This window comes from Homalodisca vitripennis, chromosome 1 (genome assembly GCF_021130785.1).
Source record: "Homalodisca vitripennis isolate AUS2020 chromosome 1, UT_GWSS_2.1, whole genome shotgun sequence".
Taxonomy (NCBI): domain Eukaryota; kingdom Metazoa; phylum Arthropoda; class Insecta; order Hemiptera; family Cicadellidae; genus Homalodisca; species Homalodisca vitripennis.
The window spans coordinates 17,929,125-17,953,379 of record NC_060207.1 but is presented as its reverse complement, the minus strand read 5'-3'; the positions used below and the strand labels follow the sequence as shown (position 1 = coordinate 17,953,379).

At 33.0% G+C, this 24,255-nt stretch overlaps 2 protein-coding genes across 2 annotated transcripts; both read left to right on the top strand.

The window, feature by feature from the left end:
- Positions 1–1,797: 1,797 nt before the first annotated feature.
- On the top strand, positions 1,798–2,793 carry LOC124354390 (putative gustatory receptor 28b). Its single transcript, XM_046804848.1, has one exon. The coding sequence runs from the start codon at positions 1,798–1,800 to the stop codon at positions 2,791–2,793; it is 996 nt and encodes a 331-aa protein (XP_046660804.1).
- Positions 2,794–5,101: 2,308 nt separating this feature from the next.
- On the top strand, positions 5,102–8,611 carry LOC124354322. The gene is made up of 3 exons (XM_046804722.1): positions 5,102–5,194; positions 7,825–7,886; positions 8,047–8,611. Exons 1-3 carry the CDS (start codon positions 5,102–5,104, stop codon positions 8,609–8,611), a joined length of 720 nt encoding a protein of 239 aa, XP_046660678.1.
- The last annotated feature ends 15,644 nt before the right edge of the window (positions 8,612–24,255 follow it).

The window sequence follows — 24,255 nt, the reverse complement described above, 5'->3', positions numbered from 1 at the left end:
AGAGTGTTTCAAAACTCTTGCTACAAACCCAGGGATATTGTTGCATGTTGCACACAAAGCCAAAAACTAAATTCAGTAATGGTCTATTTCCTTTCGTTCACTGTCTGTCCATATGTATGTGATTTTCATTTAAAAGCCATATTTTAAAAACTAATCGATCGATTAGAACCAATCATTGGAACCTCATTATGTTGATAGCATTTTAAATTTAAACAGATTATGACGAATTTGGTACTTAAATTAATGGCTATTTAAACTACAGAATAAAAAATATTACAAAATAATACAAAAACACACAAAAATAACAGTTTATATGAAATGCTATAACAAATCGAATTGTATTTTTTAATCGTATAAAAAATAGCTTACTTATTGCAAGATTCGTTCAACCATGCTTGTTTTCGTTCCAAGATGGAACGTTGTTATTTATTTTCATTAAATTTGTGTCGCTGTACAGTCTTAGAATTACGAGGAAAACAACCTTACAAAAAACGCGTTTTATGAGTACGAAATCCATATATCCATTTATTATATTCAATTATATTTAGCAAACGATGAAACGGGAATTTCACATTAACTATCTATCCATAATATTTAACAAGTGATGAAACGGGAATGCCACATTAAGTATTCATCCATTATATTTAAAACATATTGAAACAGGAATGCCACATTAACGATCTAGTATCAATTATATTTAACAAATGTTAAAATGGGAATGTCACATTAACTATCCATCAGTTATATTTAACAATGATGATGGCACGGGAATGCCACATTAACAATCCATCAATTATATTTAACAGATTATGACACAGGAATGCCAAATTAACGATCTATCCATTATATTTAATAAATGATTAAACGGCAATGTCGTATTAAATTATCTTTTATATTTCAACAAATCTTTAATGTTAGCAGAAATAGTAATGGTTTTATATTCTTTGTCTGTTAAGTACACAAAGTAATGAATATAAATGTTACCTTTCTACAATATATCTAATGGTTGAACCTATAGTTTATTGTTTTTGTTACTGGTTCAACACTAACCTTATGATTCTAAACAATATGTGCATACATTTCAGCGATAAAAATAGAAACATTGTCATTACACTTGTGCAAGTTATTATTATTTTATTCTTGACACTTTAGTGAATAATACTAAAACTTCGCTATATAGTGTGGAATTATTTATATATGGTTGATTTACAACCGTTAACTGTGTAACCTGCCTATGTGAAGTGTACTAAATGTTAGGATGATGCGTTGGGAAGAAAGCTTTAGACTTTTATAGTTCGAACGATTCTGTTATGGCTTTTAAAAGTAATTATTAATATATGTGCCCCAATAGTGTAGTCTGTGCAAGGAGAAACACCTTACTGTTGTATATTTATGTATTTACTATAGTTGGTTAACAAAGTGAGGTCTCTTAGATGCCTTGAAAACTTTACACTTTATACCCGGCTGGGAGACTTCTTTGGAACTATCTAAAATCTTTTATCATTTACAGAAATTGTCAAAACATGACTGCAAGGTTATTTCCTTCATTTTAGTCATACAAAAATAGTTGTTTTCATGACTCTGAAGCAGCTTTAAGCACTGAGATACCACAACGTCAGAATGCGTGTTCTCTCAAAAAGGGCTCTTTTGTTTTGCCAAGTGTTCATAGGGTTCCCACTAAAGTACGCCCAGGACTCTGCTGGAGGGTCTGGACTCGTGTTTTCTCCAGCGGTGTGCTGGTGGGGTTTAACCTTGATTTTATCTCACATAGTGTTTACGTGTTATGACCTTTATATGATGTCCATGGGAAATCACTCAGAACTATTGCCTGAGATGGCGTCCACAATCTCTCTTCTTGTGTTGAGTGTGATAATTGGGAGTATCCTGATGTTGGAACTGGTTTCATTTATCAACTACACCATGAAGTATTCTAAGTTTCTAGAAGTCTGCACCATTCTAGAAACGTTCGACTACCATTTGCAACTGGGAACGTCTGAGTACCGGAATACAGTGAATGTATCGATCATCGTCCTTTCCACGATTACTCCAACGATATCACAGATAGCGTATATGTACTGGAAAGACGAACCTGGATTCACAGTGAGAGAGATTTTGGCATGTATCTTTTATGTGAATGCACACTGCGGGCGAATTGGTTTATTAATCCATTTCCAACAAGTGAGCCATGGCATTACCGAAAGATTAAGATTCGTGAACGACAGGATCAGACTGGAAGTGCTAACCCAATGTTTTAGACGGACTCTCCTTCGCCAGAACCCGCTGTGTGCCAATCCCAGCTATGACTCTACATCCAGTAAGAAGGTAAGGTCTCTCATAAGCGCTTACCATCTTCTGTGTGGCGCTGTGGGCCAAGCCAACGTCTTTTACTCCGATCTACTCTTGGCCTCCATATTTTGTACATTTCTCGACATCACTGAAGCTTTATATTTATTCTTACTCTATGTTGACAAAGCAGACACAACGGTTATCTGTACGGTCGCCTCCTCCATTTTTCACGACGCCACTTTCCTGGTGCTGGTCACTCTCTCCGGCTCTGGTGTCTCCGAGGCGGCAGGTGAGACTGCACCGCTCGTCTGCAAGCTGATCAGCCAGGACTTGGGCTCGGAACTGAGAGAAGAGTTGAAGTCATTTTTGCTCCAGTTAGCCAATCAGACTATGGAATTTTCTGCAGGAGGATTTTTCCAAATCAACAGACAAACGTTGACGTCAATGATTGCAGCTGTGACCACCTACCTAGTTATAATGATTCAATTTGACACCCAATCAAACTAATTGTTAGTTTGGCTATATGTATTTAATGATACCAAGTTTATTTTTGTTAATATCCTTCTTTTTACATATGTGATGCACAATTCACCTCAATAACGCTTGTGTGAGCTGGTGTAACAAAAACTCACTTGAACTTTGTGTTTCACTGATATGTTGTTAGCTTGATATATTCTTGAAATATTCTGTGCAGTTAAATAATAAAAAAAAATACAGCAAAACTGCCCAAACGTCTACGTTTTTAAAGCTAAATATAGTTTAAGAGACCTACGGTACTGTTTAGGGCTATATTGTCAATCCATCTTTTCCACTAATCCAAATAACTACTCTATGTCTACGGTAAGACATCGTGTAAACTTAGAGCGACTACTTACGTACGGCGTGTCGGCCTAATTTCATGTGTCTTCTTCTTAATTTTATGTAAGACTAAGTTATGAAAACTCTTTAAACATGAGTTGAAAGAGAACTGTACGACTATATGGATACTTAGTTTGCGATAAGGACTTGTTACATCATGTAGACGTTTCTAAAATAAGTGTTTTGTTAAAATGTGTGGTAGTATTCATAAGCAATAAATGAATATACAGTATCATCCAGGCATGTTTTATAAATTAATATAGTATATACAATACACTATATAGTACAGGTGGGTATTTTGACTACGGTTTTCCACAAACGGATATTTTATGTGAAAATTTTAGAAAACACTATTGAAAACATGTGTTTTTTGTGCCATGTTATAAAACAGTTATTACTATTATTCTCAGGTAAGACAGAAAATCATTATTAATAGACAGTAGCAACAGTTTATACCATAACTACTGGTATTCCAATTTAAGTCATAATTGTGCAAGTTAAAACTAGTTACAGAATATCACGAGTAGCTTGAAAGATACAAAGTAATTTTATACAGATTTCATTATTTTCCGTACTATATAATTCCACACTCCTCCTAACAAAATGAACATTTAATGTTGTTTTCTCAAACGGAACTTTTACTCCGTTCTTGCTATGGGCAGTCTGTCTCCAGGCGAGCATCTTTAGACTCCAATTGAATTAATGAAAATCTCGTTTATGCTACAGTTTAGTTCAACAAGTAATGGCAGTTGCAGTAAAATAAACCACGCTAAAGTTATACAGGGCCTAACGAGTTATAAAACGGCTTAGTCGGTAAACAGTCCCAACCAAGGATTGTGTAATAAATCGCACACCCGGTGCTGGTAATACCAGCGAGTGCGCCAACGTAATGATCTTGCCGCCGTCTTAACGACCCGACATATTAAATTACATGAAATGTTGCCCCATTTACTCCGACTGTATATTATTTAAAAGCACTTGTCTCCACTGAATTTAAATTACTTTACTTTACTTTAAGTCTACGTACAAGTAGTGGGAGTAATGTTCCAGATTAAATTAAATAAAAATATTTCACTGTTGAGGCGGCATTTTTATTCTATACACTCCAGTCTGACATTAATCTTGAATAATACAATTCTTTATATAATAAACCAATTAAAGAAAATGACGTTTTCTTGTAAAATATGAAATGAAATATAGAAATCGGTATGACCAAAGTTCAAATTAATATTTATAAAAATTACTACATCTTTCTGTACAGGTTTCTCAACAAAGTATTTTGCCAAAATAAATTTATCAATAGAATAAAATTGGTTCTTGATTGAAACTAAATTCTAAAGTCATCAAAATATCATGTTCACACACATCGCTCATGAGCAGCATAATTAAGGTTTTTTGTCAAATATTCAATGAAACAATGATATCGGAGGGCCAAAGTTCAAACTAATATTTATAAAAATTATTACGTCTTTCTGTATAGGTTTCCCAACAAAGTATTTTGCCAAAATAAATGTATTACTTGAATAAAATTGGTTCTTTATTGAAAATAATTTCTGAAATCATCAAAATATCATGTTCACAAAAACCTACCCTTAAGCAGCTTCTGTACCTTGTTGTGAGCGGTTTAAGCGTAAATATCTATTTTTCCCCGAGGAGAACCTTAAATAAACACCCGGATCCTATATAACTGACCACTTACTTAATTATGTGGTTAGCAAATTCTCCTAAGGTCTGTGTTTTTTTTTTTTTTTTTTTTTTTATCTAGAAAGCGTTTTTTTGTTGGAAATAAATAATTTAATAATTAACTCATAATTTCATAAATTGCTTATGAATTCAGGGTAAGAGTTTTTAACAGATTGTGAGTGTCATATACTCCGATTTAATATCACTATATTAGATTTGTCTTTTGTGACTGATATCAATGTTTTTATAATAAGCAGATATTGGAACATCAGGGATGTTGTGGGACACACAAAGAGGTTCACCCGGAACCAGCGTGTTTGTCGGTGGTGGCAGCCAGGGATGCAAAGGTGACGATGAAATGTCGAGGGTAAGTGGTCTTATACGAGGTATCATGAGGCTGGTCTGTTGTTTAATGTGAAAGTCTGCTGGCTTTGGCAGTTTGTATAATTTCATATTTACTGTTTCCCTTTTTTGTTATTATTTTTAGAATAATTTTGCTGTTCTTTACTTAGCTTATTACACTCATTTTAACCTGTTTTTTCCACCAAATAGTTTTGACTAAATTAAAGCTGCTGCACCCCTACGTGTTTATTTTAAACTAATCTTATTGTTAATTACTATATGTACTTTAGCTTCTCTCCTGTCTATTCGTTTATGTTAATTTACAGAATCGTATGTATTAAGTCTGTGTGATGGGTAACCGTTGAATTAAATAAATAAGTACAATATTGAGAAAGGAATGCCTACATAGGTAGGGTGACATCGAATCCCTGGTATTTTCATGAGGCTTGTAAATTCAATATTCTTCTACGGCGAACGTAAAGCTACGTAAAGACCCTATAGGTTGCCATGGAAACTCACAATTGCAAAAATTTGGTACCAAGTGTGCCAGTATTAATCAAACCAAACAGATACGTAATACTGAAATGCGAAGTAAGTCATTACATTAAAAGTCAAGTATTTAATACTAAAACTTGTTTAAATCTAAACTCTCAACGTACTTGTTTCTATTAGAATTAGTTGTTCGTTTTTTATATTCTAGGGTGGCCTTTTGATAACCGTAGCACTCAAGTAATACATCCTCTTGTTGGACCTAATAGTAATTCTTATTTTTTACTCTATGCTGTTAGTATTGCATCTAGGCAAAACACTAGATCATCTCTTGGGAGAGTGTATGGTACTCTTTGTAATGGCCATTGTTTACAAAACACTGTGAATTTTAACTAAAACACGTAACTTGTATTCCTACTGATTTGTTTGAGTTAGCACATCTAACAGATACTTTCATAACTCAAATTTCACCGCCTACAATAATTCTCACATACATTTTGTGGAGTGGAAACGCGCTATTAAAATTTGGTTTAAAAAATAAGTCTAAAATGACTTTATATTACTCAATATTGAATCTGCCTTTAAAATATAAATATAAATAATAAATAAATAAATATTCATTTTCCAACATTTACATTCATGTTTACAAATAAATGAAAAACTTAGGAAGTCACTGACCAAGAACAAGTAGCTGGTCAGTGTAACAGATACACAATACACAAATAAACAGTTTGTAGCTTGTTCTCACATAAAAAACTAAAAGGTCAACAGACTGCTTTCCGCGACGTCTGCACAAGACTACAAAAAGACCACAACCAAAATAAATACATATGGCCGACGTTTATATAATACAGATATAAGCCATACGTAAAAAGTCTTTACTACTGCACACATAGCCAGATATTTTTAGTAGCAGTCCGAACGTCCGGGGAGCTTTGTATGAGCTTTGTGAGCTACTAAAATGGCTAAAATGTATTTATGTGCTAGTTAAGATTTTATTATATAGCACAAGTTGATGCTAAAAATAAAAATGTACAATTATTGTTTCTAAACTAATTTCAAATTATTTTCTTTTCTCCTCGAACTAAGACATTTAATCTAGTATAGACTACTCTAGGTGGAGTGAAATAAAAACTACTGCTTCCAATTCTCTAAACAGTTTTCACAAGTATTTTAAATATTTTTTTATATTTTAAACTACTCATAAGTTTCGTAGAACACTATCACTTGTTCTATGTTGAGATAAACCAATTATGGTCCTAACTGCCTTGTCTGGCAGGCTGTACGTGCTCCTGCACAAACTCGCTAATAATATAATCTATGCGAGGAATGCTTACCATATAATATTATGCAAATGTTAATCTTTGATTTCTAGTTGTACATAAAATGAGCATAATACCTTGATTATGATGATGTCCAAAGTGCCCTTACAAATCTTGAAGTGTCCAAGGGGCCTGGTCCCGATTCCATATCGCCTGCAGTTGTAAAGTATTGCGCTGAACTCTTAGTATTGCCTTTGACTAAACTATTCAATCTATCTCTATCTAATGGCACATTTCCCGAATGTCTGAAGTTTAGTCACGTTGTGCCAATTTTTCATAAAAAAAAGGTTCAGTGAATGACATCGCAAATTACAGACCAATTGCTATCCTACCGATTTTTGCAAAGAATTTTGAGAGACTTGTGCTTGACAGGTTGCAGTTTAGAGTTCACCATCTTATTACTAACAAACAGCACGGCTTTATGACTGACCGTTCTCCCGTTTCTAATCTAGCCGTCTTTCAGACTCATATTATGGACGCACTCGGAGAGAGAACTCAGATCGATGCCGTTGAATTGGATTTTGCCAAGGCTTTTCGATCGAGTTGACCATGTCCTACTCATCCCGCAAGTTGTGTGAGTATGGGATCTGTGGACCACTGCTCAAATGGTTTGCGAGCTATCTACATGAGAGAAAACTTCAGGTTCGCTTCCATTCCGCTCTATCCAAGGAGTTCATTGCTACTTCTCTGGCGTACCTCAGGGTTCACACCTGGGCCCCACTTTGTTCAAAATATCTACATTAACTACATAACTCGAAGACTGAGCTGTGACCACCTACTCTTCGCCGATGATTTGAAACTGTATGCGAAAGTTACTACACATCAAGATGCTATTAATCTCCAGGAAGATCTGAATCGGGTAGAGGAGTGGTGCCTGGAAAATAGCATGGCTCTCAACCTCGATAAGTATGTCTGTATCACTTTCCACCGAACCGTCTCTCCAATACAATTTGACTATTCTCTGAGCGGCATAACACTATCAAGAGTTACTACAGTAAAAGATCTTGGAGTGACCATTACATCTACGTACACTCAACTGGGATGCACATGTTCGGTTGGCTTGCAGCCAGGCAGTGCGCAAACTCGGTCTGATAAACAGATTTTCACAGCATTTCACTGATATACTCTCTTTCAAGACTCTCTACTGTACCTTGGTGCGCCCACATCTGGAGTACCGCTGTGTGATTTGGTCGCCACATCAGAAATATTTGATTGAGGATTTGGAGAGGGTCCAGAGGCGATTTCTCAGGCTGGTAGGGCTAAGGTTGGGCTATGGATACCTAGAGTTCTCTACACGCGAGGTGGCATCATCCCTTCTCCACTACCCGCTCTTGCAACAAGGCGCTTCTACCATGATGCAATATTCTTGTTCCTCCTCGTTAACTCTACTGTGGACTGTCCTGAGCTGCTGGAGAGGATTTGCTTTCCGGGTTCCTGCTGGTACTAGATCCCAATATCTATTTGCTAGATCCTCTGTTTCCTCATCATACTTGGCCAACTCTACGATGCGGAGAATTCAGCTTCATGGAAACCTTCTTCCTAACCACATGGATTTCTTCGCTTCCTCATTCCTAACCTTCAAACGGAATCTCAAGACATTTATCAACCTGCAACACACTGAAACCTCTTAATCACAACAAACAAACACACACACACACACACGCGCGCGCGCGCGCACACGCACACATACACACACATTTGAAAATCTATAGCCTAAATTATTTATCAATTGTTATCGTTAATATTCTATTATTTGTATTGTAATCTGCATTATTTATCTGTTATTGTAATGTACTGTCACTGTTATCATATATTTATTACTGTTATCGCCAAGTTATCTTTAAGTATTAATTGTTATTTTTGTTATTACACTCTTTTCATTGTTAACTAGTTGTTAGAATTAATACTGTTATGTTACTGTTAATTTTCACTCTTCTCTATGTAATGTGGTTCTGCCGTTGGAAATAAATGAAATGAATAAATGAAATGAAATGAAATGAAATACTGCAGTTTCTCACAAAGATACTCTTTTACATTATAAATATCCTACAGTACCTATTGAAATAGTTTAAAAGTTTCCGTCATGTTTGAGCCAAACAGCATGGATGCAGTAAAATCACAGTTGTGACAGTATCTGTCATCTGTCACACAGTTATCTACTCCTCAGCTGTTATGTGACATCGGCTGTCACAGCCACTGTCATGATATGTGAGTAGCAGTCTGAAGCTTTCTTCCCGGCAACGGTTCTGTTTTCTGTGAAATATATTTTATTAGCTTGTATTTCCATAGATCCAATATATTAGAAAATTCAGCTTAGGTCGTATAAACCAATTTCTGTAATCAAGCGAAATAGAGAACCGCAAGCTTAAATAAACAGATCGATAGAATATAACTATTTCAAATATTAAGCAATAAGCAAAATTGCGTTAAATAGCCTTATAACAAACCTAAACTGTCTTTTCAGTATTTACAGTTCCGTAAATTTAAAATTTTATCTAGGACGTAGCCTGGGAAAATAATTTGAGGGTGGGTCAAGACGAAATTGGGTGGCCTCCCCCGGAAGCATTTACATTCTTATATATAGGATTAATAATTTAAATTATTAGTTTTATGTAGTAATGTAAAGTCAATATTCTTTTGTCTGCAAAACACAGTGCATAATACAAATCCCCGTTGAATATATATATATATATATATATATATATATATATATATATATATATATTATATATATATATATATATATATATATATATATATCAAGTTCAAGTTCAAATCGTCTTTGTTCAGAAAAAACACAATAATAAATTTGTCTATAGTTCCTATGAAACTCGTCTGTTGCGCATGGAATTTAATTAATTATTCTGCAGTTATGATATAAATTTAATAATAATGTCCTTACGACAGTAATTACGTGGTATACAACAGTTATAACATGGTATACAAATAATTATTATATGATATAAAAAATATAACATGGTACATAACAATTATAAACTTCATAATCAAAATTAAATTAAAAGGTTTAACAACAAATATATCTTTATCAATAGTGCAGCAAATAACAACATCAACAACAAACTTCCTCAAGTAGCCTACACAAAAATAAATATTATAATCCATAAATATATCAATAATAAATAACAGTATAACAAATAAAACATAAGGCCAAAGTGAAGAACGCAAACAACGTAACAACTTTAACTGGAACCGCAAACACGCAAAAAATAAGTAACATATAATTTTGTAACAAATTTTCTAAGAAGTCTGTAAAAAAATAATTTTGTTTTTAAAAAAAACCCATATTTATATCATGAAATTGTGTTTACTACAAAAGAGATTACCTTCATCTTCGCTTTAGTTTTAGCTTTAAATATTATTGGTTGTTTCCATAATACTGCACTATTGAATTAAACTATCTAGGTCCCTGATAACATAGTTGCTTTCTACAAACTTTCTTCACGAAAAATGGTGTTTCAAGAAACATGTATTGTGTACTGCGAGTTACTCTATTAATTTCTCTAAACTGATATTTATATTGTTTGCTGAAAATATTTATAAACATGCATTATAACACTAAAAAGATATAACTGTTCAAACTTCACAATATTATGTTCAGAAAACAAATAACTCATGCTCTCCATCCGCCTCAACTCATAAACTGTGCGCAGTGCATGTCTCTGACACATTATTACGTATATTCTTAACTATGGTTGGGTAGGTTCCTTCATAATGAATCAGGGTACTGTCAAACCACGACAAGTAGAGAGTTCTTAAATGGTCACCACCAATAAAATGTTTCATATGGTACAGCCCGTAGTTAATCTTATTACGTTTTTTGACAGGTAATTAGCGTGCTGATCCTATTTTAGGTATTGGTCAATATGAAGCCCTAGATACTTAGCAGATGCGAGTTTTTCATATATATTATGAAAACCCTTCAATAAATATTCAGTTTCAAACGTAGCAGTGTGAGGATGTAATGTGATGTTAATTTTGTCAGTCAATATTTGCAAGATCGATAACTTTCTTTGGAAACCTGACTGGATCTAGTGTGAAAATTAGGAAATTTAAATCATATAAATATGTTAATATTTAGTAGCCACATTTGATAATCAGATGTTCAACCGGCGAGCAAACTACACAAATCATTATCATGAATATATTATCACTACATGTAATTCTGTCTATGTGTAACCTTTATGTTTATATTTGAGAAGTGTAATGCAATTAAATACGATTGTAGTAATTAAATTACAAACTTAATAATATGATTTACCATATCGACTTTTGTTTCAGATGAAACTTTATTCAACAACGAGGACAATGGAAATTAATCCACTAATATCTCTCGGATTTCAATGCATTACAGAGACTCATTAACATATTTCGTGTTGCTGTCCCTTAGTTGTCAAGTTAAGGAAATAATGCTGTTCATTTCTGTTTCTTCACTATGAAACTGTAGATATGATAATATCACCATCAATTCAATCAATTGGCATAGTATTTTAAATTTATGAATGGCTTGGTTATTAAGGGGGTTCGGTAGGCCCTATCCTTACAATGCTATATTCCTATATTTTATGTACCTTCTTCTCAGGAACAACTGGTTCGATTACAGTAAAATTTTTATGTGTTATTTTTTAGGTCCTTATCATGAAATAGAGCGCAAAAAATTTTGGTTTTTAAGAAAATTTCATTAAAAAAGAATTTTTTTTAAAATACATGTTTTTTTTGAAAAGATTTTATGTTATTTATTTTTTTGCGTAATTATTAAAGATTTTTTTGTACAATGTTACGCGCTTAAAATGTGTATATTGGTGGCATGTACAAGTGGTTTTTTTTTTTTCATAATGATCCATCTAATACTTCCTGAGATAAAGGTACATAAGTAAGAAAAAAATTAAATTCCGGGAAATCAACGTTAAAGTTAAAATATACATTTGGTCTTACTTGGTAATATGTAACTGAAGTTAATGGCATCCTGCTCCATAACTGGGATCATCAGGATCCTCCAAATCTTCCCATTCATCTTCCAACTTCCTTTTAGCACTTTCACGGGATTGTCTGCTTCTTTTTGCAACTTCCGAGATCATGCGCTGAGCCTTTTTTTAGCCGGGATATATCTTTATTTTTCATAGCATCACAAAAATTCTGCCCAACAATCAATCCCAGTTTCTTAAATACCATACACTTTGCTATGTTTCCTTTATTAAAAGTATTGATGGCATCATATACACCTAAGTGAAGTGTGTGAATGCTTACAAACACGGTTTTTCGGTAGGCGAGTCCAAATTATTTGGTTCACAGACTCATTGGGATTTCTGGTGATTTACCATGTAAGCACTTTTTTTAGAAGGTCAGGAGCACTAAGATCTTTGAAAATAGGTTTTAGCCTCTCCATTATGGCAAGTGGTAGGTGAAAATGTTTTTCATGATCATATTTTTCATTTTGGACCAATGATTTTTTGATATTTACACCAACTATCACTTCCTTTCGGGCAAAGTCCATGTTTAGGATTAGAGTTACTTGATAGTAAATGGTAGTATTCTGCCCATATAGCTTGCTTCATGTCATTCAAATTACCTATATTTCTGCGTATGGCTAATCCGTAGTATTTCTGAATTGATAATATAGCAGCATCTGTTAGTCGGTTGCGACCGCCTAAGGTTTTTCCATCAATTTGTTTTGCCTTACCTTCTTTTAGTTTTAATGTCCTTAGGCGTGTGCCCATACGCTTTTGGACATGTCCAATGCTCTCTAATTTTGTAACTGGACAGTCATTACCATAAGGCATGCTTTCTAATACACTAGCAAAACCCTTTAGAGTCGCCGTCTCCAAGATATTCAATATAGCGAACATCATAAGTTGGAACGGACCGTTGAAATATTTTTACAGGCTCCTACCACTTCCATACCCCCACTTACTCCTTGGTAATTAGCACTGCAATTATCATCATGATGGCCAGTAAACTTGCCTCTACAACGACAGTACTTAGACAGTATGACGGCATCTACAACTTTACCAGTATCAACACTTGTAGCAGTTACAACGCCATTTTTGAGATGTATGTCCACGCTTTTGCCAAGTGCCGTCGATGGCAACACACAAATCCCTATTTCCATCATTTATTTTGCACTGCTTCTTCTACAGCCTCTTTCATAAATGAAAAACATATATCCTCAGCTGTAGACCCTAGAACTCTAATGTATTCACTAAACTTTTGTAGGAGGTTTAAGCAAGTTTAGCACGCCACAAAGAGTTTCACAAGCGACCTGGCCCCTTCCAATAGTACGCATACCGTACACTAACCTAACATTTAGGTCATACATTTTATATTGTGTGATGGGTTATCAGGTAAAGTACAGCAATTTTCATATGAAGCTAATGTCTTTGTACTACAACCTGAACATGTAAAATCACCTGAAAAAGAAAAGTCCAACACGCCTACCGACTTTGAAATTAATTGCTTCATGGCAATGTTTACAAACTGCTATATTAGAAATTATTTTCAACAAACTATTCAAATCAACTATTTCATAGGCTAGACTAGGCTCACCATCAACAATAGATTGGTAGATATTGGAAATATTTCCTAGTTTTGCTTTTGAAGCACTAACTGGTTCATCTAGACTAGTCATATCTTCCAAAACATCAGCATTAGGACTATGCCTAATTTCAGTTTCTACTGTCTTCTTACAAAATACTCGTTTCCTTTTCTTGAAAACACTAGTACTCCTAGGCATTTTGAATAATATATTCTTCTAAAACACTAGACACAACACTTTAGAAAAATAATTGTAATGTGTATTTACTTTTGAGTTTTCACAATAAAGAATAAACTCATGAATGTAAACAAACAATGTTTTCTTACTTCTCTTGTCTGCTGTTTATTGGCACAATACTTCAGGTTAGCCAACCATTGAAAGAAAAACAACTGTTTCTGGATGCTAGTTATTATAACAAATAAATAATAGTATTGTCGTTACCATAGATACAATTCTGGTAAAAATTGCAGCTGTGCAGACAATATGTTGTATATTTTTTTTAAATACTTCCCATTGTCAGAATTAAATAATTTTTATGTCAAAATGTTCAGAAAACAACACAGAAAAATAAATTGAAATAAAAAAAATTTATAATTTTTAACCTACCGAACCCCCTTAAACAATTCATACTATGTAAAAATTATGCGTAGTTATGTGCTTAGTTAAATTCAAGGAGTACAATTAATAAATAAGAAATATCAATAAGTATATATCTCCCGCTATTCATAGGCTTTGCACGTGTATGAACACATCTGGTTCGAGTAAATTATTTTTCCAACACCAATATGGAGTTTGCCTTGTTCAATAAATAAATTCTGTCAAAAGTGTATAATTATGGCCATTTCATACATAACTATCGTGGTTTTCCAATGTAATGTGGAATCATTCAACAAAACTTGGACGGCGCCGCGTGCAGCCAACCGTTATGAGTAAAAAAGGTTGGGAAACTAAGCAGAAGCTTCACATCCGCCCTAGGGTGAAACTATTGCTGTTTGCTTATAAAATGTTGAGTCATTCTATCAAACTGGGGCGGCGCAGCGCGTTTTATGAGTAAGAAAGGTCGAGGAATTAAGCAGAAGCTTCACATCCGCCCCGGGGTGAAACTATTGCAGTTTGCTTATAAAATGTTTAGTCATTCTATCAAACTGGGACGGTACAGCGCGTTTTATGAGAAAGAAAGGTCGTCGAACTAAGCAGAAGCTTTACATTCACCCCGGGGTGAAACTATTGCAGTTTGCTTATAAAATGTTCAGTCATTCATCCAAACTGGGACGGCGCAGCGCGTTTTGTAACTAAGAAAGGCTGTGGAACTAAGCAGAAGCTTCACATCCACCCCGGGTGAAACTATTGCAGTTTGCTTATAAAATGTTTAGTCATTCTACAAAACTGGGTCGGTACAGCGCGTTTTATGAGTGAGAAAGGCCGTCGAACTAAGCAGAAGCTTTACATTCACCCCGGGGTGAAACTATTGCAGGTTGCTTATAAAATGTGAGTCATTCATCCAAACTGGGACGGCGCAGCGCGTTTTATAACTAAGAAAGGCTGTGGAACTAAGCAGAAGCTTCACATCCACCCCGGGTGAAACTATCGCAGTTTGTCAATGAAATGTGGAGTCATTCAACCAAACTGGGACGGCGCAGCGCGTAGCCAACCGTTATGAAAAGCCTCTGCAGTCAGGCACCACTTCCGCTATTTGCATGTCACGTTCTGCATAATATAGGTCGGTCTGTTATACAATAAACGGCACTTATTGCTAGCTTCAAATCGTATATTGTAAATCTATTAATGTTGTTTTAGCGCTGTATATTTGGATTTTGTTGACGTCATTAACAATTTTCCTGAACCGTTTCATCAAATTTATTGTTATGGGAGCCCCGAGTAGTTTAAAACTTTAGAATTTGGATATGAGTTAGAAATAATGCAGATTCAACTGTAGCACTTTTTATCAGTACCATCGGACTTGTACTGTAACGATTAATCTTATATTGATTTTTGAAATATTTTAGTTAATTTATATTTAGCTTTATTATTATATTCAGATAATTGAGCAAATGACAAATCACGCTAGCTATCCAGCTTATGAGTGGAGTGGTGTTGGATCATTTATATTTGAAATTCGTGGTTTACTGATCCCTCTTTACTTTATGCTATGTAATATACCTGTCAGTTTTCCAATATTGCTAACTCATTAACTCAATATAAAGGACTATCATGTCAAAAGACACAATTTTTAGTTACGCATTTGTTTACGGCATATACAGAAAAAGACTTATGGAAGGCCAGAACGGCGTTCTTAAAATTGTGTTTTTGTCTCTCGTCTGTGTAGTAACTGTTGATAGGAAGGCCCTAGAGACTTTTACACAGAAGAACGTGGTACATAGTATCATCTCAGTCAAAGGAAGGACTTTATCCAAATCAAAGGTAAAAATAGAATTAATTGTAATATTGGTCTTATAGTAGTTCCAGATCCAACATAGGTGTTTTCAGTTTGTTTACAAATTTTATTCAAATAGGTAAAAGCAATTACTAATCTCTGTTGGTATAAATATATCAATAAAATCAATCAATCACTGTAAATCAAAATATTTCGTTTAAAATCAATGTCCAACTAATAATTAATAAAATAGGAGTACACTTACCCACATGTCGTGTAAGAAGCTTAGTTGAAGTTGCATGGCAAGACACATACGCCGTCTTATAAATACTCATCTATAAACTAATTAATAAACCAATACAAGAGTACTGAAGAATCTGAAAGAATGTAGCAAAGGTTTTAATTAAACATTTTACTCATTATAGTTTTTCCTATTTCATATTTTCAAGACTGTACTCAGTTTACTTAACAATGTACTCTACCATTTATTAATTGCCATAATTAAAAAATATTCGCTACGATCCATGAAGTGATATGCCTATCATCGAACTTGATTTTGCTTAATATAAATGAAGGTCAATGAAAATTTTCAAGAAAATAGGTCTGTTTGACCTTGAGATATCGTACAGACAGACACGATAGAATTGGCTAGCCTGGAGTGATAATTTCACTAACACTCAGCCACCAATAAATTACTTATATTCTTTTTATTTCAATCTCCTGGAGGAATAGTCTACTTTCTGTCTTTACTACACATTTTAAACTTGTAGAACTAAATTAAATTATACACGTTTATGTATAGTTTTAACTAAACAATTAATGACAATTGTTTTCAAAATAAATCACACTGAACGTTATACCGGGCCTAACGAGTTATAAACGGCTTAGTCGGTAAACAGTCCCAACCAAGGATTGTGTAATAAATCGCACACCCGGTGCTGGTAATACCAGCGAGTGCGCCAACGTAATGATCTTGCCGCCGTCTTAACGACCCGACATATTAAATTACATGAAATGCTGCCCCATTTACTCAGACTGTATATTCTTTAAAAGTACTACTTCTTGTTTGAAATAAATTCCAAACACGTTTCTTTGAAATTACCAGAAAATTTTGAATGGTTTATAGAGACAGCTAAGAGTGAGAAATTATAAGTAAGCTTTAAGAAATTAAATTAAATCTGGCTTTGTTATAAACAAAATTATATATGTTTGAAGTATATTATTTTGTTTGAATTTTGAATTGAACCCCATTTACTCTCAAAGTAAATTCTTTATAAACAGTTAATTCTATTGAATTAAAATTGCTTTATTCTGAAGTGTCTATAACAAGTAATGGGAGTGTTAAGATACACTGTTCAAGACTTGACATAAAAGTAATAGGTAGCTGGAACAAATTTTTCAAAAAACTACAATTTTAGCCTCGTAAAATTCAAGCGTACGTACTTTATTTATCCATGTTAAAATAAGTTTACCCTGGTTAGAACTACATTCTGAAATTGCGTCTTCCTGCATAATCTTATCTGGACAACATGGATACATATACATGTACTTAAAACCTATAACGTGCGGCAATGAACTAAAACTAAAAAATAAAGGAAAGAATTTCATGCTCTGAAATTGTTTGTAGTCCAGACAGGAGAAAGTGAGCCCTGCCATTGTTATTGCACAATAGATAGGAGTAGCCTACAATTAATACACCAGCACAGGCGAAAGTGGTACATTGAGCCAGTTTGTAATTGCCTTAACGCCTGACGCAGTGGATTGATTTCAATCCTCGAAACGTAGTTTTATACATTTTGTGACATTTAGCGATGCTAAATACCCGAAGCCCTAGTACCCGTTTCAATAAATGTTTGAGCCAAACAGCATGGATGCAGTAAAATCACAGTTGTGACAGTATCTGTCATCTGTCACACAGTTATCTACTCCTCAGCTGTTATGTGACATTGGCTGTCACAGCCACTGTCATGATATGTGAGTAGCAGTCTGAAGCTTTCTTCCCAGCAAGAGCTTCTGTTTGCTGTAAAGTATTTCTTATTGATGTGCACACTCAAGGACAATTTATAAATCTAGTTTGAAAAGATCATGATTAAAATAAATAAAAAATGCAACCAGTAATCAGTATTCTGGACATTTGACAGAACTAAAATAAAATAAATATAATTTATTGCCTAACAGAAAATGAAGACTTGGCATTATTACGCATAACACATTTAGTTGTTCAGTTTTAAAGTTAAATACATATGGGAATATTCGCAACATTGTATAGAAAAAGGCAACATTTTGAAAGAGCATGCGTAAAGGAATAGAATATAAGCTAAGGGACAGTAGAATATAAATTTTTATTTCCACGGATTGAAGACCTATGGAATAAACAACAGAATAACAAATCAGTAGAAGACACAAGTGTGAGTGAAATTAGAATAGACTAAACACATAATTCGTATGAGAATCAAACAGTTACATCAATTTACTATTTGTAATAAGTGAATAAAATACTATGTAATTAAGTATAATTCATTTATTTAGAACTTTATAAATAAATATTTCCCTTTGGGTAATTTTAATGTATTATAAACTGGCAATTTTAACAATAAACATTTAACAGAGTTCATAAGAAATGCAAAGCCAAAAATAACGTAAAATACAAAACATATAGAAGAACTAGTGTGCTTATCGACAATTCTCGTAATTCAAATCTTAGGATAAAATCCCCTACAAACATCTAATTACTAATAAAAGGTTAGACTGTGAAGTCCTGGTGAATTTTATAACTAAGTATTTAATAAGTTCATAGCTCTATTGGAAAAATCTTATTGGTACCTGCATATTACAAAAATCATATAATGTAGATCTTGCATCTTCTTCGTAATATTTAAAACAATATTACATTCTTTCATATATTCCTATTTAAAATTGATGAGCAAAGAACACAAATAACCTATAGTTAATTAATAAGCAGGATTTGCTTCTTATCTATATAATATATTTTTCATAATGAGAGTAAGAAAATCTAAAACTTTAATTAAGTAATTAAATTTGTATTGCCATAGTGTAATATTTGTGTACCACAGTTTTATGATTAGACTGATATAATTAAAATGCGAGCCACAAGAGAGTTAGGAATATCAACTTTATTTTAACATAAAGCGGCGTGGACAATACAGATTAATTTACAGATGTTTCGGATTTCAATGCATTAGTGAGACTTATTTACATATTTAGAATTTCTGTACAATATTCGTCAAGTTAAAATACATATGTACGTTTAATTTTCTGCTTATTTATTTTGAATATCAATGTTAAGATTATTAATAAATTGGGTTAAAATACCTATTTAGTTCTACATTGTTTAATGGCACACCAACCTTGTTTGTTTGATTCAACATTAAGTTTTATTGTGTAATGCTGTATTACAATTTTAGCTTGTAATTCTTGTTAATATTTGTAATTTAATAATATTAAGTGGAAAGATTTCAACTAATTTCGTTCGTTAATATCATATTTAATGTATGCAATTTTTAAGTAAGGTGCCTTCTGTTAAGTATATTAATTTTAAAATATCAAATTTGAATAACATTTATATTTACTAGGTTTATTACAGAGCAGATAATTTTAAGTTACATAAACGTGTGAACTCTTGTCATTGTGAATATTTCAGATATATATTTGTAATATGCAATACTTCAAATGAGCTAATATACTGTATAATATTTAAACATCAGCTGTTTGTTGCTAAAGGTACTTCTTATTTCGATCCTGACCGAAAGTACAATCTCTCAAATGATCAATAATTTTTTCTACGGGTGAAGTCCTTTATAGATTTCCGAAACCATCCCCTAACGAATGATCGAAGGGTAAAGGGGTCCTCTATAGATTTCACGTGAAACTAGACCATGTTCCTGTACAGTGGAGATTGGCTCAAACATACTTGACTGTAACAAGTGTGTTCTTTTAGTCTTTACGAACCCAAACTTGTACCCCTTATGTTTACAATGAAGACCGAACTTGGATACGATGAAAACTGTGTTAAAACATAACAAAAATACCACAAGTATATCTTAACTCCTCATGCCTGTCACTTCCCATGAAACAAAACGGGATAGTAATAAGAGTAACTGTTTGTAGAATTTCACAATAAGAAACAAACTGAGAATAAGGTCAGTTAATCTGCTATTAAAGGCTCTCTTCAATCAGTGTCTTCTTATCCGAATTAAAGTTTGTTTCTGCAGAGTTTTGTTTTCTAATCCCCAGGCTGACACCTTTCAAGTTATCTCTGTCAGAGTTAAAATTATCTAGACCTCGCTTGATCTCCAACGATTATTAAATAAACTTACTTCAATAATCTCTTTGTTTTCTATAATATACTAAATTATAATACTAATTAAAAGTTCTTACTGACGCTCATTCATTAATTGGCAGAGCTTTATTTTAAGCCAATAACTGTTAGGATGGAAAACGTGTATCTCTGTCAATATGTATATCTGTCAGTCCATCAGTCTGCTAGATATTTCTAATGCACTATCCTATAGTCATGATATTAATCTATCATTAATTATCTCTATATGAGGAACATCGAGTTCGACAATAGTACTTGTCACTCACTACGTGGGATAAGCGTCAAAAAATATTTTTCATTGGTCTTATGAAATGTCTTATATAAAAAATGTCTTTATTAGAGATGAAGTTAGAACTATCCTCCACTGATAGTTCTAAGAAGTAAGTCCTCTCAACCACTTAACCTTCTTGTCTTATGGGTAACCATGATGGTAACGAGAAGATAAATAAACCAATGAGTAGACAGACTTGAGTGCAGGCATACGACCTTGAAACTTTCGTTACATACGATCGGGTATTTTACCGGTAGATTGTGTCAGGTTATTTGTGTGTAGACAAGATAGAGTTCGATAGCGGTGCATGTCCCCTCATGTGATTTGGCTGACCGTCTGTAGCGTTTTTACATTTACATTGGTTGATTTTTTAAAAAATTAAAACTTGAATTAAATTAAAATTTTTGGGAAAGAAATATTATTATAATTTAATTATAATTAGATTGTGAGAAGTTAGGATAAAAACGAATATGTAATCCTTTGGCAAGTTAGTGCTGGTAATTTGAAATTATTAGGAAAGCGGTTCACTGCCTTGAATTGATCAAAACTTGTCTTGTACTGCAGTTACGTTAGATCTGAGAAGGCTATTGTTCTTAAGTTGGATACGGGGCTGGGCCAATGAGAGAACGCCGCGGATGTCCATGAGAAGGGGGGGAAGGGGAACTATTTTTAGAGTTCATAAAATAGTAGTTCATAAATTTTTATAGTTCACTAATTCCTCTAGCTCATAATTTTCGCCCTTCTTTTGGTTATTATCGTGAGTTAAGTTGATTACAGTGCGCCGTGTTTCTAAATTTTTTTTCCGCGAGGGATTTTGAGGTAAGCACCAAATTTATTGTACGTTATATTGAAATAGTCTTCCAGATCTGATATTAAATTAATTTTGTTGTCTTTTTTATAGGAAAAATTAAATTTATAGAAACTACAGAGCAATCTGCATAACTGATTCTTGATGAACAATAGATCACAATAGAATCAAACAAGTTACATTTGGTACAAACTAGCAAGAAAAGTGAATTAAAATTGAACTTTGTTAATAACTTTAATTGAATTTTTTCAAATTTAGTAATTTATTAATATTTAATTTGTACTATTTTATTGTGAATTATTAATTGGAAATTAATTGAACTTTAATAATTGTTTGAGAGAGTTGTATCTGAATTGTAAAGACTTGAAAGTTAAGGTACAACTAGTGGAAAGAGAAGCTTGATTTTTTTATTTTGAATTTTGAGAGAACTTGGAAGTGAACATTTTTATTTTAGTTATTTCCAAGCGGTATTTGATTTTTATTTGAAAACTTTGATATTTTTATTTCTTGCCAAAGGATCTTTTAAAATTACTAAACGGTTTGTCAATTCTTTGTGGAAAATAGAGTGATGAACATTCTGAAACATCGCACTTATTAATTTGCCAGTTTAAAATAAATCCATTATTTTTATTTAGAACTGTGATTTTTATTTTAGGCAAACCAGATAATTTTTAATAGTTACCAATTTAGTAATAAATTGTACTGAATATTCACTCGGAGCTTACTAATCAAAAAATATTTTATATCGTCTTGGATGTCTCATTGATAATTTAAATCTCAATATTCTGGAATATTAATATCTACAATCCAAGTCGGTATAGCGTCATTGAAGCCATCCGTTCAGTAGGCTGGCAGATTTTCTCTTCTATCTGCCTGAGGACAGTAACAATTTCTTTCCTGTCTGATTGTCTCTCTGACCGCAGGACAACTCGAGAATGAAATGAGCTAATTTCAGCGAAGCCCGTTAAGGGAACGTGTTTGACGCATTTCTACGTTTTTAATTTAGTTTAGTACTTAACAGAAAATGTTTTCAATTTTTTCAAAGCTTAATTATAAAGACAATTTAGGCAACGCTTACTCATGAGAAATATAATCTTTCTTGCGTAAAACACTATTATTTTATACACAATAACTTTTTCCGAAGTAGATAATTAAAAACCTTATAAATAATCCCTTTAGTGGACATGTGCAAATATCAGTTTGCAATTTTCATAGAATAACTATAACTAATATAATATAAAGAGTTATAACTGATTTTTGTGTGTTTATTAAGTAAGGAATATTAAGGAAAAAGAAAAAATAAGAATATATATAAATTAGAGGAAGAGTGGGAACAAAACTGAATAGTAAAAAGAATAAAGTTAAGATAGTGTAATTATTTATTAGAAGACAAATACAACAAACAAATTTCATTCGTATTAATAAAGAAACTCCACTTTAAAAATGTTTTAAACATTTACGAGTTTACGAGCAACTCAGTATTCTACACTTCGTCAGACAAATAAACTAATAAATATTTACTATACAAATTTAAAATGTACAGGAAGTATTGATTTGAACAAGGTAAATAATATATTTTACGTATGGGTAAAACAGACACGACAAAATAATTTAAAGAAGAGATGGCTTTAAGGTATGAAACATTAATGGCCTCAAAAAGCTTATTAATATGCGTTTATAGGAAAAGATACAGCGAATTTTAATAGACTTTTTTTAGCAGTAAATATATTTTTCCATTCGTAGTCGTGCCCTAGCTTCTAAATTATTTTCTATACACGAGTACTTGAAGTATAAGAAAATCAGCCAGCCCTACAATTGTTGAATGACAAAGTGTATCTCTTTAACAAAGTTTTAATATTTGAGTTAGTCAATATTGGTCACACATGCACAACAGTATACTTTCTGCTTGAAGCGTAAAAGACGTTTCCAGGAATAGTGCAAGGGTGAGGTTTTACCAGTTAACGCAACTACTTCTCCTTATTCCAATTATATTTAATTTAATATTTTCCCTGTAAACTTCATATTAATGTTTATGTTTTCACCATTTAGACTTTATAAACTTGTGACAATCAGATCTGTGTAATAAACTAAAATGGCTTTTAACGTTAAATTATATTTTAAATAGTATATTGTTACCACAAGATTTATTATCCTCCACGTTTTCAAAATTTTCATTTTTTTATTTTCAAAATGTTCTTTAGAATATGCATACAGTATTTCATCATAAGCCACCAAATTTTTTAAACATTGTTTGTCATGCCTAATCTAACAAGCTTCAACACAATTACTAGCTACAATAATGCTTCATTTAACTTAATAATAAATCCACGAAGAAAACAAACATCCATATTGATTTAAAGTATTCATTAAATAGTAACTGGTTATTAATTTATAAAACAAAGTATAGATTATCTAATGTAAACAATACATGAACGTCCATTCAAATTTTACAATAGAAATTAGAGAACCGCACTAATAAGAACCCACAATAACCCGAACGCTCTGGTCTGAACTACTTTCAACCGCAATCAGTTGTTATTTTTAGATTTTCATGTAAAATCCTGAAAGTCTGTTTGGGTCACTGGGCCCTGAGGTTTATAGTGTTTTATTATTATTTCCTCGGTAATCCGAACAATTATAACCGCAATCAGTCGGTATTTTTAGGTTTTTATGATACAGCCTGAAAGCTTGCATTAGTCAATAAGCAATGAGGTTTCTGGTGTTTTATTAGCATTTCCTCGGTAATCCGAACGAGCTCAACCACAATCAGTCAATGTTTTTAGGTTTCTTAATACAACCTGAAAGCTTCCATCAGTCACTGGGCCGAAATATTTCCGTTGGTTTAGTATTATTTCTTCGGTATCCGAACGAACTCCAAGTCGAAACCTGGGCCATTTTTAGGTTTTCGATGATACAGCATGATTTTTAGATTA